Below are 14235 nucleotides of genomic sequence, written 5' to 3' on the forward strand. Positions count from 1 at the left end.
CCTCTCTCAAGTTGCTCTGTCCTGGGAAGTATGAATGGCTTCTTAGATTTTTTCTCAGTAGATTGTGTATAGGCCCATTAAATGATAATCTGTTTGGGGTTTTTTAGGTCCTCAACCTAGGACACTTTTTCCATTGCTTTTTCAGAGAGAGTTGACAGAAGAGAGAGAGAGAGAGAAAGACATCGATATGAGAGAGACACATTGATTGGTTGCCTCCCACACGCACCCTGACCGAGGCCGGGGATCGAGCCTGCAACAAAGTACATGCCCTTTGTTGGAACTGAACCAGGACCCTTCAGTCCATAGTCCGACACTCTAACCACTAAGCCAAACTGGCTAGGGTGATAATCTGTTTTTTTAATTGTGGCAAAATACACATAACATATATAACATCATCTTAACCATTTTTAAGTGTACAGTTCACATTGTTGTGAAACCATTATGCAGAACTCTTTGTAATTTTGCAAAACTGCAACTCTATACCCATTAATCAACTCCGAATTCCCCTTGCTTTACATATATATATATATATATATATATATATATATATATATGGTATGGTATGATTTCATGTCAGTAAATGTATTTACACGCTATTTTTATGTAATCAGTTATTCAAAAGGATAATAATGTACACAAAACAAAATCCAGATGATACAACTATGGCATTCAGTAAAAACAGCAAGTCTCCCTGCTGTCCCCAGCCATCTATATCCTCTCCTAGAAGTAACCACCTTTCCCAGTTTCTACATATTGTTCACATGGTTTCTACATATTGTTCAGTTCATGTACCCCAGGCATTATTGTTCTTGATTTTTTACTAATATAAAAGCACTGAGATGAGTATCCTTACTGCTAAAACTTTAACCACTTTCTTAATTATTTTCTTAAACTAGTATTTCTGAAAGTAGTATTTTGGGGGCAAAGGGCATATATATATATTTAAATATATCTTTATTGATTTCAGAGAGAGGAAAGGAGAGGGAGAAAAAGAGATAGAAACATCAATTATGAGAGAGAGTCATTGATTGGCTGCCTCCTGCACGCTGCCCCACTGGGGATTGAGCCTGAAACCTGAGCATGTGCCCTGACCGGGAATCTAACTTTGATCCCTTGGATCATAGGTCGATTCTCAACTGCTGAGCCACGCCAGTCTGGCAGGGCATACATATTTTTAAGGCTTTTGATGCATACTGCCAAATTTTTTGCAGAAGTGTTTTGCCATTTTTTCTGTGCCACCAAAAGTATATGCCAACAGTGGGAAAAATTGTTGTTGTTATTTTTTAAACACTTTTTTTTCATAAGATTTTTAAAATTGATTTTTAGAGAGAGAAAAGGGAGAGGGAGGGAGAGAAAGAAACATCAATGTAATAGCAAAACAGATTGGCTGCCTCCTACACACCTCCTACTGGGGTTTGGGGATCAAGCCTGCAACCCAGGCATGTGCCCTGACCTGGGATCCAGGCAACCTTTCAGTGCACAGAATGATGTGCAACCAACTAAGCCATATGGGCCAGGGTGGGAAGAATTATTTTAATAAGTGATTTATAGGATCCTAGGGACAAAGTTAACTGTGCTTCTGTTTGCAGAAACCCACTTAATTAAAGACATGATTATTACTTTCCTGCTCTGTCTTCCTAAAAGGTTCTCGTAAATGTTTTCTTGGAGCATTACAAATGGAAATGACAGAAATGACTGGTGTGTCACTGAAACGTGGGTCCCTAGCTGTTGAAGATAATGACAGTCAGGCCCCAGCTGAGGAGGCAAAAAGACAGAAGGTCTCAGAAGGCTGTCTGACCAAAGGCCAGGATGGGCTAGAAAAGAACTCTCCACTCAGCAGTGAAAATGTGCCCGGGCTACCTGAAATTGTAAGTGCTGGAAAGATTGAAAAAAATTCTGATGCCCAGTTGGAAGAAGAGGAAGAGGAGGAAGAAGATGGCCTTTCAGAGGAGGGTGAGGAGGAGGAGGAAGCTGAAAGTTTTGCAGACATGATGAAGCATGGGCTCACTGAACTTGATGTAGGCATCACCAAGTTTGTAAGTTCTCATCAAGGATTCTCAGGAATCTTAAAAGAAAGGTATGTTTATTTTATGTACAAAGTTATTGTTAGTTATATTGGTTGTTTTCTTTAGAAAGAAATCTGCAGTATAGTCTTCTATTTATTTCTACCCCCAAGGATTAATTTCACAGGTAGTCAGAAAGGATGAGACTGCCCAGATGAGTAAATGAAACCACACAGTGTTTGTCCTTTCCCATCTGACTGACTTACTTAGCATAATACCCTCAGGTGTATTCATGTTGTTGCAAATGGCAGTATTCATCTTTTCTTATGGCTGAGTAGTACTCCATTGAGTGTGTGTGTACACACACCACATTTTCTTTATGCATTCTTTCGTGGAGGGACATTTAGGTGGTTTTCCCTGTCTTGACTACTGTAAATAATAACTGCAATGAATGTGGGGCATATATATCTTTTTGAATTAGTGTTTTCTTATTCTTCAGATAAATAGCCAGAAGAGGAATTGCTGGATCATATAGTAGTTCTCTACTTAATTTTGAGGAGCCTGCATACTGTCTTCCATAGTGGCTAAACCAATTTAAAGGCACAGGGTTCCTCTTCTCCACATCCTCTCCAGCACTTGTTATTTCTTGTGTTCTTGATAATAGCCATTCTAACAGGTGTGAAGTGATATCTCATTGTGGTTTTGATTTGCATTTCCCTAATAATTAGTGAAGTTGAACATCTTTTCATATGCCCATTGGCGATCTGTATATCTATCTTCCTTGGAAAAATGTCTGTTCAGATCCTCTGCCCATTTCTTAATCAGATTTTTTTGTTGTTGAGTTGTATGAGTTCTTTATATATTTTGGATATTAACCCCTTATCAAAAATATTATTTGCAAATATCTGCTCCCATTTGGTTGGTTGCCTTTTTGTTTAGTTGATAGTTTCTTTTGCTGTGCAGAGCTTTTTAGTTTGATTTCCCATTTGTTTATTTTTGGTTTTGTTTTTCATGCTTTTGGAGTCAGATTCACAAAAACACCACTGAGACCAATGTCCAGAAGCTTAATGCCTATGTTTTCTTCTATATATTTTATTGATTTTGGTCTTACATTCCAGTCTTTAATCCATTTTGAGTTACTTCATTTTTTAGTATGGTATAAGATCTGGTCTAGTTTTATTCCCTTGCATATGGCTGTCTAATTTTCCTAGCATCATTTCCTGAAGAGACTTTCCTTTCTCCATTGTATATTCTTGACTCTTTTGTCATAAATTAGTTGCCTACAAAGTGTGAGTATTTCTGGGCTCTCAATTATGTTCCATTGGTCTGTGTATCTGTTTTTATGCCAATATTGTATTGTTTTGATTACTGTGGCTTTGTAGTATAGTTTGAAAGTGGAGAGTGTATTACCTCTGGCTTCATTCTATTTTCTCAGGATTGCTTTGACTATTTAGGGTTTTTTGTGGTTTCTCACAAATTTTAGAATTTTTTGCTCTATTTCTGTGAAAAATACCATCAGGCTTTTGATGGGGGATTGCATTGAATCTGTAAATTGCTTTAAGTAATATGGACATTGTAACAATATTAATCTTCTAATCACTGAACACGAAATGTTTTTCCATAACTTCATGTCTTCGGTTTCTTTCAACAATGTCTTGTAGTTTTCAGTGTACAGGTCTTTCCCCTCCTTTGTTAATTTTATTCCTAGGTATTTTATTATTTTTGTTGCAATTATAAATGGAATTGTTTTTTTCATTTCTCTTTCTGATAGTTTGTGGTTAGCACATAGAAACAAACAGATTTTTCTATATTGAGTTTGTATTTTGCAATATAACTGTATTTGTTTATTGTTTTAATAGTTTTGGATGGAGTCTTTAGAATTTTCTATATATAAAATCATGTCCTCTGCAAATAATGACAGTTTTACTTCTTCATTCCCTATTTAGATGCCTTTTATTTCTTTTTCTTGCCTTATGGCCCTGGCTAGGTCTTCTGGTACTATGTTGAATAAAAGTGGTAAGAGTAAGTGAGCATTCTTGTCCTATTCCTGATCTTAGAGCGAAAGCTTTCAGTTTTTCACTATTGAGTATGATGATAGCTGTGGGTTATTATGTTGAGGTACTTTTCTTCTGTATCCATTTTACTGAGAATGTTTATCATAAATGGATATTTTATCTTGTCAGTGCTTTTTCTACATATGAGATGGTCATTTGATTTTTACCCTTCATTTTGTTAATGTGGTGTATCATATTTATTGATTTGTAAATGTTGAACCATTCGTGCATCCCTAGAATAAATTTCACTTTATCGTCGCCTATGATCCTTTTAATGTACTGTTGTATTTGATTTGCTAGTATTTTGTTGAGTTTTGTATCCGTATGTTTATGAGAGATATTGGCCTGTAATTTTCTTTTTGTGTGCTGTCCTTGCCTGGCTTTGGTGTCAGGGTAATGTTGGCCTTGTAAATGAGTTAGGAAGTATCCCCTCCTCTTCAGTTTTTTGCAAGAGTTGGAGAAGAATAGATACTAAATTTTCTTTGAATGTTTGGTAGAATTTACCAGTGAAGCCGTCTGGTCCTGGACTTTTGTTTTTGGGGAGGTTTTTGATTACTCTTTCAGTTTCCTTACTAGGATTGGGCTATTCAGGTTTTCTGTTTCTTCATGATTCAGTCTAGGAAGGTTGCATAATTCTAAGAATTTGTCCATTTCTTGTAGATTGTCCAGTTTGGTGGCATATAGCCTTTCATAGTATTCTTGTATGATTTTTTGTACTTCTGTGGTATCCATTGTAATTTCTCCACTTTCATTTCTGATTTTATTTACTTGAGTCTTCTCTCTTTTTTTTCTTTAGTGAGTCTAGCTAAAGATTGGTCAATTTTGTTTATCTTTTCAAAAAACCAACTCTTCATTTCATTGATATTTTCGATTGTCTTTTTAGTCTCTACTTCATTTATTTCTGCTCTAATTTTTATTTTCTTCCTTCTACTGATTTGGGGTTTCATTTGTTCTTCATCTTCTAGTTCCTTACGGTGTAATGTTGGATTGTTCAATTGAGATTTTTCTTGTTTCTTGAGATAGGCTTGTATTGTTATGAACTTTCCTCTTTGTACCACTTCTGCTGCATCTCAAAGATTTTTAGAATGCTGTATTTTTATTTATCTCTGTGTATGTTTTGATTTCTTCTTTTACTTCTCCATTGAACCAATAGTTATTCAGTAGCATGTTGTTTAAACTCCACATATTTCCAGTTTTCCCAGCTTTCTTCTTGTAGTTGATTGCTAGTTTTGTACAGTTTGTACAGAAAAGATGCTTGATGTGATTTCAGTCGTCTTAAATTTATTGAGACTTGTTTTTTGTCCCAATATATGGTCTATCCTTCAGAATATTCCATGTGCACTTGAAAAGAATGTGTATTCTGCTGGTTCTGGGATGGAAGTTCTGTAAATATAAAGTCCACCAGTTCTAAGGTATAATTTAAGGCTGATGTTTCCTGGTTGACTTTCCATCTGGATGATTTATCTGTTGGTGTAAGTGGATGTTAAAGTATCAGGAGGTCTTTACATTCTGATACAAAGCTAAGGTATGGCTCAAAATTCATTAAGAAACCAGAAACAATAACTCTGTATTACTTCTGAGCACTGAAAACTTCTTTTTAAGAATTCCTTGTTTTGCACAGTAGTAAAGCTTACTGTTGATAAACTTCTTCGTAAAATTAACAGGAAACAAAATGTTACTGCTCTGAAAGTTTGTGTTTTCTTTTCATCAGATACTCTGACTTCATTGTTCACGAAATAGGAAAAGATGGACGTATCAGCCATTTGGATGACTTGTCCATCCCAGTGGATGAGGAGGTAGGAGCCAGCTCTCCAGCAGAAGTCACCTTCTGTATAAAAATAGCACTGTTTAGAAATCATAGAAATGCAGAGCTTTAATAGCTTGAATTCTGTATGTGACTCACTGGGAGTTTTTATGGTTATTTTAAAGGATCCTTCAGAAGATGTATTTACAGTTTTGACAGCCGAAGAAAAGCAGCGTTTAGAAGAGCTTCAGCTTTTTAAAAATAAGGAAACCAGTGTTGCCATTGAGGTAAATGGTACAAAACTATATGACAAGGTTTTATAGGATTTTCACTGCTTCTTTTTGGGTAGATGTTAATAAGTGTCTATTTGAAAAATTGTAGTCATTAACAAAAGGATGAGGTTGTCCTGTTTCATCTAAAAGGGCATTACGTACACTAAAAAATGTTTTTGTCAGTGACAGATAACCACTATCCACATAAACTATGGCCAAAAAAAAGTAGTTTAAAAAAAAAAGTTTCATATGACCACAAATCAACAAAGAAATCTGTTGTTTTGAACCTCATAGTGACTGTTAATATCATATAGTGTCTACTGGACAGCCTGATAGTCAGAGATGTGGCCCTGATAAGGAGGCCCTGTCCCTCCCTCCAGTGCCAGCAGCCTCTTGGTCTCAGATGGGGCTCTGGGAGGGAAAGGAATTGGGGGAAGGAAGTAAGAGAGTGTTTCTTTGCTAAGCCTAAGTCTACTTCTACTCAAGAAAAGGAGAGCTTGGCTACTATATAGAATAGTAAATCCCTTCTTTAAAGCTTTTGTTAACGAAAATTTTATTCTTCTCTATCAGTGCTGTCCAGTGGAATTATGTTTTTAATTTTAAATCCAAAAATTTAGAAGTGAAAAGAAACAAATGAAACTAATTTTAATACATTTTCTTTATTCTAATACTTCAAAATTTATTTCAATATAGAATTGATATTTTTAAAATTACTGAGATGTTTTTCATTGTGTTTTTCGTACTAAGTCCTTAAAACCCTTTGTTAAATTGATAGCACATCTAAGTTTGGACTAGCCACATTTCAAGTGCTCAGTTGTTACATGTGACTAGTGGCTACTGTATGGGACAGAGCAGCTCTAGGTGGTATTTATGCAGGGTAATGTGATACAGGATTTTAAGAATGTTGTAGCACGAGAGTTTTAGAATTTTAAGTTTATGTTCAATTAATTTTGTAGCATATTTTAACAACTTATTGGATTTGGGGGTGTCTGAAATTCCCCCTTCCATCACCCCTAGTTAGTAACAGTTTATAACTTTTCAGAAATCACTGTCTGCCTCCTGCCCTCATCTCCTCTGTTCCCCCCAACCAAAACTTCCCAAAAGTGTGTGATATTACAACAACTTTAAAGATCTTCAATAATTGAATTTCCTTATAGACAAAAATGTCAAGGAGAAAATTTCTAAGAATTGCTTTTAAGACTAGTCCAGGAGGATGGTCCAGGTTTCCCTTACTTGTGTAATGCAGTAGTATATCTTAACCTCACACTATACATTTTCTACCTAGGTAGCAAGATTTATCATCTTGCAAATTATAGTTACGCCATCTACTGAAAATTTTTGCCTTTAAATGACATAAGCCATGAGCAGGTGTCGTTGTCTGTAAAATGAGGAGGACGGACTTTCTGAATTTTTGAGATCTAAATATCTTTTCACTCATACACACGAACCATGATTCCAATTCAGTGCTTTCAGAAAATTCTAGATCTAGACTCACTTTTCAGTATGAAAATGTCACTTATCTATAATTATAATATAGCTTTTCTTTTACATTTTGCTAAACTACTAAGGTTAGCTAGTAGTAGTATCTCGGTGTTTTTTAGCTTGCATGTTGCAGTCCATTAGTGGGTCATAAAACCAGTTTAGTGAATCTTAACTTTTTTTAATGCAATAAAGTAAAATGGAAAATGACAATGTATTGCACATGCAGTAAGGGTAAGTATTGTTTCTTTAAATTTTTTAAATTGTTAATAAGGTATATACACATACATACTCTTGCTGTTGAATCCAGATGTGAAATGTACTTCTTAATGTGAGACACATTCAAAAATTGAAAAACAGTTATGTAACTAATAAGTTTACTTTTTCTTGATGTTGGTTTTTCTTTGTTGTGAACAAATGTGCTAGAACATCATTATAAAATAATTCAGTGTAGAATTCATTATGAGGTCATTGTAGGTTGGACTATTTGAGGGAGTTGAGTTTCTGATATCCCAAAGGCCCAGCTTGCCTACATTTCCATCTGTGAGTCCCTGAGAGGGAGCGTCTGCGAAGTGCCTGGTACAGTGCCTGGCATATGGACATGCTCAGTAAACAGCCTCTTTGGATTGTATGTTTGAAGCTCTAAAAGATCTCTGAAATCATATCCATGTACTTTTGTTATTTTACATGAGTAGTGTTTTTACTCATTCATTAGTATAATTCCCCTATTTAATGTTTGTTAAATTAGTAATATCATTATCTCTGTTTTTAATAGGTTGTTGAAGACACCAAAGAGAAAAGAACCATCATCCATCAAGCAATTAAATCTCTGTTTCCAGGATTAGAGACAAAAACAGAGGATAGAGAAGGAAGGAAATATATTGTAGCCTACCATGCAGCTGGGAAAAAGGCTCTGGCAAGTAAGTGTGTGAGTTGCCTGGCATTTCTTCTGCCAGGTGATCATGAGAGGCAGATCCGCTACTCCTTCTCCTTCCCTGGTCATATTCAAGGGCTACTTTGCTGTTGTTCAAAGAAGGATATTGATCATGTCAGTCCTTCAAAGAAGGTGAATAATATCATCCAGATACCAGAGCAGTCCTATAGAATGTCTGTCTGATATGGGGCATTAGGTCTTTTATATGAGTAAAGATTTGCTGAAATTATAGTGCTGCCTGAGAGAGTGTCTTAGGAATTTGATGTGTACCCTGAAGAGCGGAGCGAGCTGAGTGGCAATTCAAGAAGAAAATGCAAGGATATGCTTATTCTGTGTTCTTAATGGAGGAAAGAAAGCTTTCAAATGAACAGAAAATGCTTGTCACCTATCCCGGTAGTATATTTTTGGCAAAGTGCCTCTATTGAAAGAGCTGCTGATTTCCAACTATGAGTATCTTCACTCACATATAAAAACATGGAATAGCCCGGGTGGGCATGGCTCAGCAGTTGAGCATCGACCCAGGATCCAGGAGATCATGATTCAGTTCCCAGTCAGGGCACATGCCCGGGTTGCAGGCACAATTCCTCAGTCGGGGGCGTGCAGGAGGCAGCCGATCAATGACGACTCTCTCATCATTGATGTTTTAACTCTCTCTTTCCCTCTCCCTCCCTCTCTCTGAAATCAATAAAGATATATATATATTTTTGAAAAATTAAAAACAAAACATGGAATATATGGAAAAATGCCCCTTTGCCCAAGACAGTGTTTCATTGTGTATCATTCATTTGAAATAAGTGTATTATCGGTGAATCTCTGATAATTTATGTTCTGATACATTTTTACAGCTGTGAAAATTTCCACTTGCATATAACCTTAAGAAATATTAGATACTTTTTTGTTTTTTACTTATTAAATCAGCAGATAAAATTTTAATGAAAATTATAGTAGGAAAATGTTATATCCTCACCCTCCTCCCCTACTAGTAATGGCCCCATTAGCGAAGAGTTACTTCTAGATATATGAGTTAGAGGAAAACTCCAAGACTGTACTTAAAAAGACTGTCCAAAGCATTAATGCTTTGTCATACTCCCTTAGGTTATTGCTGTGAATGGATGAAACCTTTATTTTTGTTTTGTTTTGTTTTTTAAAGATTTTTAATTGATTTTTAAAGAGAGAGGAAGGGAGAGGGAAAGAGAGAGAGAAACATGGATGTGAGAGTAAAACATTGACCGGCTGCCTCCTGCACGCCCCCTACCTGGGATTGAGCCAGGAACTTGGGCATGTGCCCTGACCGGGAATCGAATTGGCAACCTTTTGGTGCATGTGACAACACCCAACCAACTGAGCCACACCAGCCAGGGTGAAACCTTTATTTTTTTTAACCATGGTCTAGTGAAATGTGAGGGTATAAGAAAAATGGCAGAAATAAGGTTTAGCTGTGTCTGAGAAAATAATATAGTGAAATGAATAAGTTTGGGTGGTAACATAGAAATGAGAAACCTTGAGCAGTTGGGGAGAAGAAGGTAGGGATTGGAGGCCACTTCTCAGTGGACACCAGAAAGAAAAGTGAGATGAAATGTTCCGAAATTACTTATGGGTATGTGTTGTTAATTACTTCCAAATGCACAAACTAATGACTTGGTTTTACTATATGTTTCTTTGATGTCTGAGTCATAGTATAAAATATTACCTTAACAGTCTTTCTTCAGCCAGAGTTGTTCGAGAGAATTAAGCCCAGTAGAATATGATCTGAGTGACTATTTTTTCCATTCTCCCAAGATTGGAATATAGCTGGTAACTATTCTAGATGTAGAGGAGAGAAGATGACTTGCTTCCTACAGTACAGTGCCTTGGAACCCAGGTTGAGAAGGGCTGCTAGGGAGATATTCCTTATAGAGAAGCAGTCCATGTTGGTCAGCCACCCTCTTGCAAAGGCAAGAAGAAAAGGCAGGATCTTGTTCTGCTGAGTGTGGTCATGAGGAAGCAGATTGGAAAAAGCAAAACCTATGTTTTTTCGACTGGCCTCTTGGAATTGATCATTATTTCTTAGAGGATGCCAGGTTTTGTGATCTTCAGGGAGGGGAGTTAGGGTATTTATAAACCAAAGTTGCCATTACAGTTTTCTCACCCTTTCTTCTCAAGCGAGTGGTACCAGATCTCTCATGTTCTGTCTTTATCTATCTACATTTTCTGTGCTTATGCCACACCCACCATTCTTTTTTTTTTCCAAATATGTGATATACACCACCCCTCCCTATTTCCCTTTGCATATCTTCAGTGAAATATGGATTTCTCACTTTAAAAAGAAGCAGAAAGGCAGGTTAGATTGGATCAACACTTGCACAGAGATCCAAACCTCTTGGGCTTGAGGTGTGTCATTTAGTGAAGGATGGATTAGAGGTCTGCCCTCTGAGCTCTCCTCTCCTACCTCCTCATGGACCCAGATAGGCACTTGAGAGCCTGCATTCCTCTTTTATGAATCTAGATCCCCACCCGTGAACACAGAGTGGCTTAAAGTAACCACCATTGGAAAAGCCGGGAGAGCTGGTATCCAGAGACTATTGTTTGTGCTTCTACAAATAGAACCCAATACCAATGACAGCTTCTCCTCCTGGGCCACCTTGTCTAGCATTTGAATTAATTAGTTTTTATTTTATTATTTTTTTTTTAATCCTCACCCAAAGAAATTTTTTCCATTGCTTTTCAGAGAGAGTGGAAGGGGGGGAAAGAGAGAAACATCTGTGTGAGAGAGACACATTGATTGGTTGCCTCCCATATGTGCCCCGACCAAGGCCAAGGATGGAGCCCACAATAGAGGTACACGCCCTTCGCTGGAATCAAACCCTGGACCCTTCAGTCCAAGAGCTGACGCTCTAACCACTGAGCCATACCAGCCAGGGCTGAATTAATCAGCTTTTAAATCTACATTTGTAATGATGTTAAAGTCCCTTTATACCACACCCTTATATAAATTATTGTTTTCTCAAATAGAGCCATGCATTCTAAACCATAAGCATAGTGCATTCTGAATCATGGTGCCCAAACGTCACAAATTACCAGCCATTTTAGCTTAGCTGTTATTTTGTGTGTTAATCCAGTCTTGCAGATAGGGTACATAGATTTACCTACCAAAGCATACATAGAGCATTTTTCTGAAACTATCATGTAATTATTATTAAACCATGTAATTGAGTAAATTGATTTATGTTTTGAGATAGATGATATACATTACAAATACCTGTAAGAACTTCTTTTTAAAGACAAGTGAAAAAAAATTTTTTGCCATGTGATGTGTAGAGGTTCTCCATACTTTCTGAAATGATGGTTCCCAGCAGGGATACCTAGAGGTAGAAATCCACAGATACTCAGGAGGGAGAGCCAGACAGATAAAAAGGAAACTCTCTGGGAGAGACTAGTGTGATGGAATCCACAGGAAGAGGGCATTCCAGTAACCAGAGTACTTAGAAGTGGGAAACATTACAGATAGGTTCAGCAGAAGAGAACTCTGAAATGCCTATCAGTTTTTAGCAACGTGGAAATCAGTGGCATCTTTGCCAGAGCATTTCAGTGGAATAAGATTGGAAACCAGATTACACAGTAGGTTGAAGTGGAAGGCAGTAAATACAGACTGCTTTTTCAAATAAGCTATAGAGGAGAAAGGAAAGGAACATGGTTAAGGAGAGGGAGACAGAGGTTTCGTTTTTAAAGTGGAAGAGCTCTGACGTTATTGATATACTGAAGGGAAAGAGCCAGTGCAGAGGGAGGGTGAAAATTCCAGAAGGAGAGTGATAATGGATGGAAGCTGAAAGGTTGGTGTGCAAGGGTGCAGCAGTGGAAATGGCCTTGAATAAGAAGGAAAGAATGTTCTGCATGCTACCCCATCCTGTCATCTTTCTTGAGCTACAAACATTTTTTCTTCCTTATTCATGAGAATCTCTGTCCACAGTACATGAGTCGTCTTGAACGTTTCTTTGGTGTCTGTTTCTACTAGACTGGGGCTGCCATATCAGACCATCAGAAGGCTGCTTCTGCTTCTGATTATCTCAGCCTGAGACTTCTTTGCATTAACATTTTAAATTAGAATGTCTCAAAAATGTCTGAAAGTTATTTTAAATTCACTTAAGTTGTAAAGCTACTTAGCATTCTAAGGATTTGGAGTTTTATAAAGTTAAACTATCCAAAATAAGTTGAGACTCACAGATTTTCTGTTAATTCATATCTTACTATTTTGTATACTGAGCGCACTTAGAAGAATAATCTTTGTATTTGTTATTTGTAGAGGAGGTAATTGTATGCATGCTCAGTGCTTGAATTTGCTAATAAATGATGCATGCTTTTGAGCCGAAACTCATACTCACTTGTAATAGTTATTTAGTTTTTTAGTCTTCTGGCTTCATTTATTTCTTGCCATTTTGGTTTATTATGAAAGTACTGAAGGGGTAGTTTAGGGAAAATGTAGTTACACTTCATCAACTTTTACAAGTATTTTTTTTAAACTTTTATTTATGGACATTTTCAGATATGCACATAAATAAGGGAGGTAGTATATTAACCCCATTATAGCCATCAACTGTCTTCAAGATTCTTAACATTCTATTGTTTTTGTTTGGTTTATTTCTCCCACTTTTTTGTTGTTGGAGTATTTTAAACAAAATTCTACATAGCACTTTATTTAACTCATAAATACTTCAGTATGTATCTAACAGATGACTTAAAACCATAAACCACTATCACATCCAACAAAACCAACAATAAGTTCTTAATACTTAATATCCAGGGCATGTTCAGTTTTTCCCTGGTTATCTCAGAAGTGTCTTTTACATACAGATGACTTGTTCAAATGATGACACAAACAAGTTAAGAACATTGCATTCAATGGATCTCTTAAACCTCTTTGAATCTGTTGGTTCAAGAACTATTTTCCATAATAACTTCAAATTTTTTCAAATAAAAAATATTTGTAACTCAGTACAGGAAATTCACAAAACACGAAGCAAAACAATAATTACTTTCAGTCTCATCACCAAAAGTTAATCACAAAGAGCATTTTGGTACATGTCCTCCCATGTTGAAGGACATAAATCTCTAGATGGGGAAGCATTTTGCATCCAGTCTGTTTTTTTTTTTAATTTATTTGAGAGAAAGAGAGAGACATCAGTTTGTTGTTTCACTTATTCATGCATTCATTGGTCGATTCTTGTATGTGCCCTGACCGGGGATTGAACCCATAACCTTGGCGTATCAGGCTGACACTAACCATCTGAGCAACCTGGCCAGCGCCTTGCATCCAGTATTAAACCTTTTGTTACATCTGGTGGGTAGAGACAGTGCAGCTTTGAGGATGAGCTGACATGCCGTTGTGAGGGGATAGAAACAGGGAGGCTTGTAACCTGTAGGTGAGTTTTCTACCTGTTACACTGTTTGCCTCTGCGACATTCCATTGTTAATGTCTACATGGCTGTTAACCCACCACATTCTACCAAGTGCTGTGGAAGCCCTTGGTAGAAACTTTCCATGCGATCATTTGCATGTTCACCTCTAAAGCACTTTAATATTATTATAAATTAAACATTGCTCTCTTGTGCTCTTTATGCTGTGCATTTGGACAGAGGTCAGAACTGCAGCAGGTAAGAGCGGTTGGTGTTTCATGTAGATAAAATGAAATGCCAATGATTTTTGTCACAAGTGCCAAGTGTAGACAAATTTGCTTAATTGTAGTGAGCTGGAAGGAAAACCAAAAATAATATTC

The 14235-nt window shown here is 36.8% G+C and overlaps 1 protein-coding gene across 3 annotated transcripts in view; it reads left to right on the plus strand.

Annotated features, from left to right (window-relative positions):
• Nucleotides 1–14235, plus strand: part of PUS7 (pseudouridine synthase 7) — a 73918-nt gene that overhangs the window by 10808 nt on the left and 48875 nt on the right. For all 3 annotated transcript variants that reach the window (XM_081147557.1, XM_081147558.1, XM_081147559.1), the window contains exons 2-5: nucleotides 1645–2077; nucleotides 5769–5853; nucleotides 5987–6088; nucleotides 8328–8472. In XM_081147557.1, coding sequence (XP_081003683.1) covers nucleotides 1645–2077; nucleotides 5769–5853; nucleotides 5987–6088; nucleotides 8328–8472 — 765 coding nt within the window. The remainder of the gene's footprint in view (nucleotides 1–1644; nucleotides 2078–5768; nucleotides 5854–5986; nucleotides 6089–8327; nucleotides 8473–14235) is intronic.

This window comes from Miniopterus schreibersii, assembly GCF_964146895.1.
Source record: "Miniopterus schreibersii genome assembly, chromosome: 9".
Classification (NCBI taxonomy): Eukaryota; Metazoa; Chordata; class Mammalia; order Chiroptera; family Miniopteridae; genus Miniopterus; species Miniopterus schreibersii.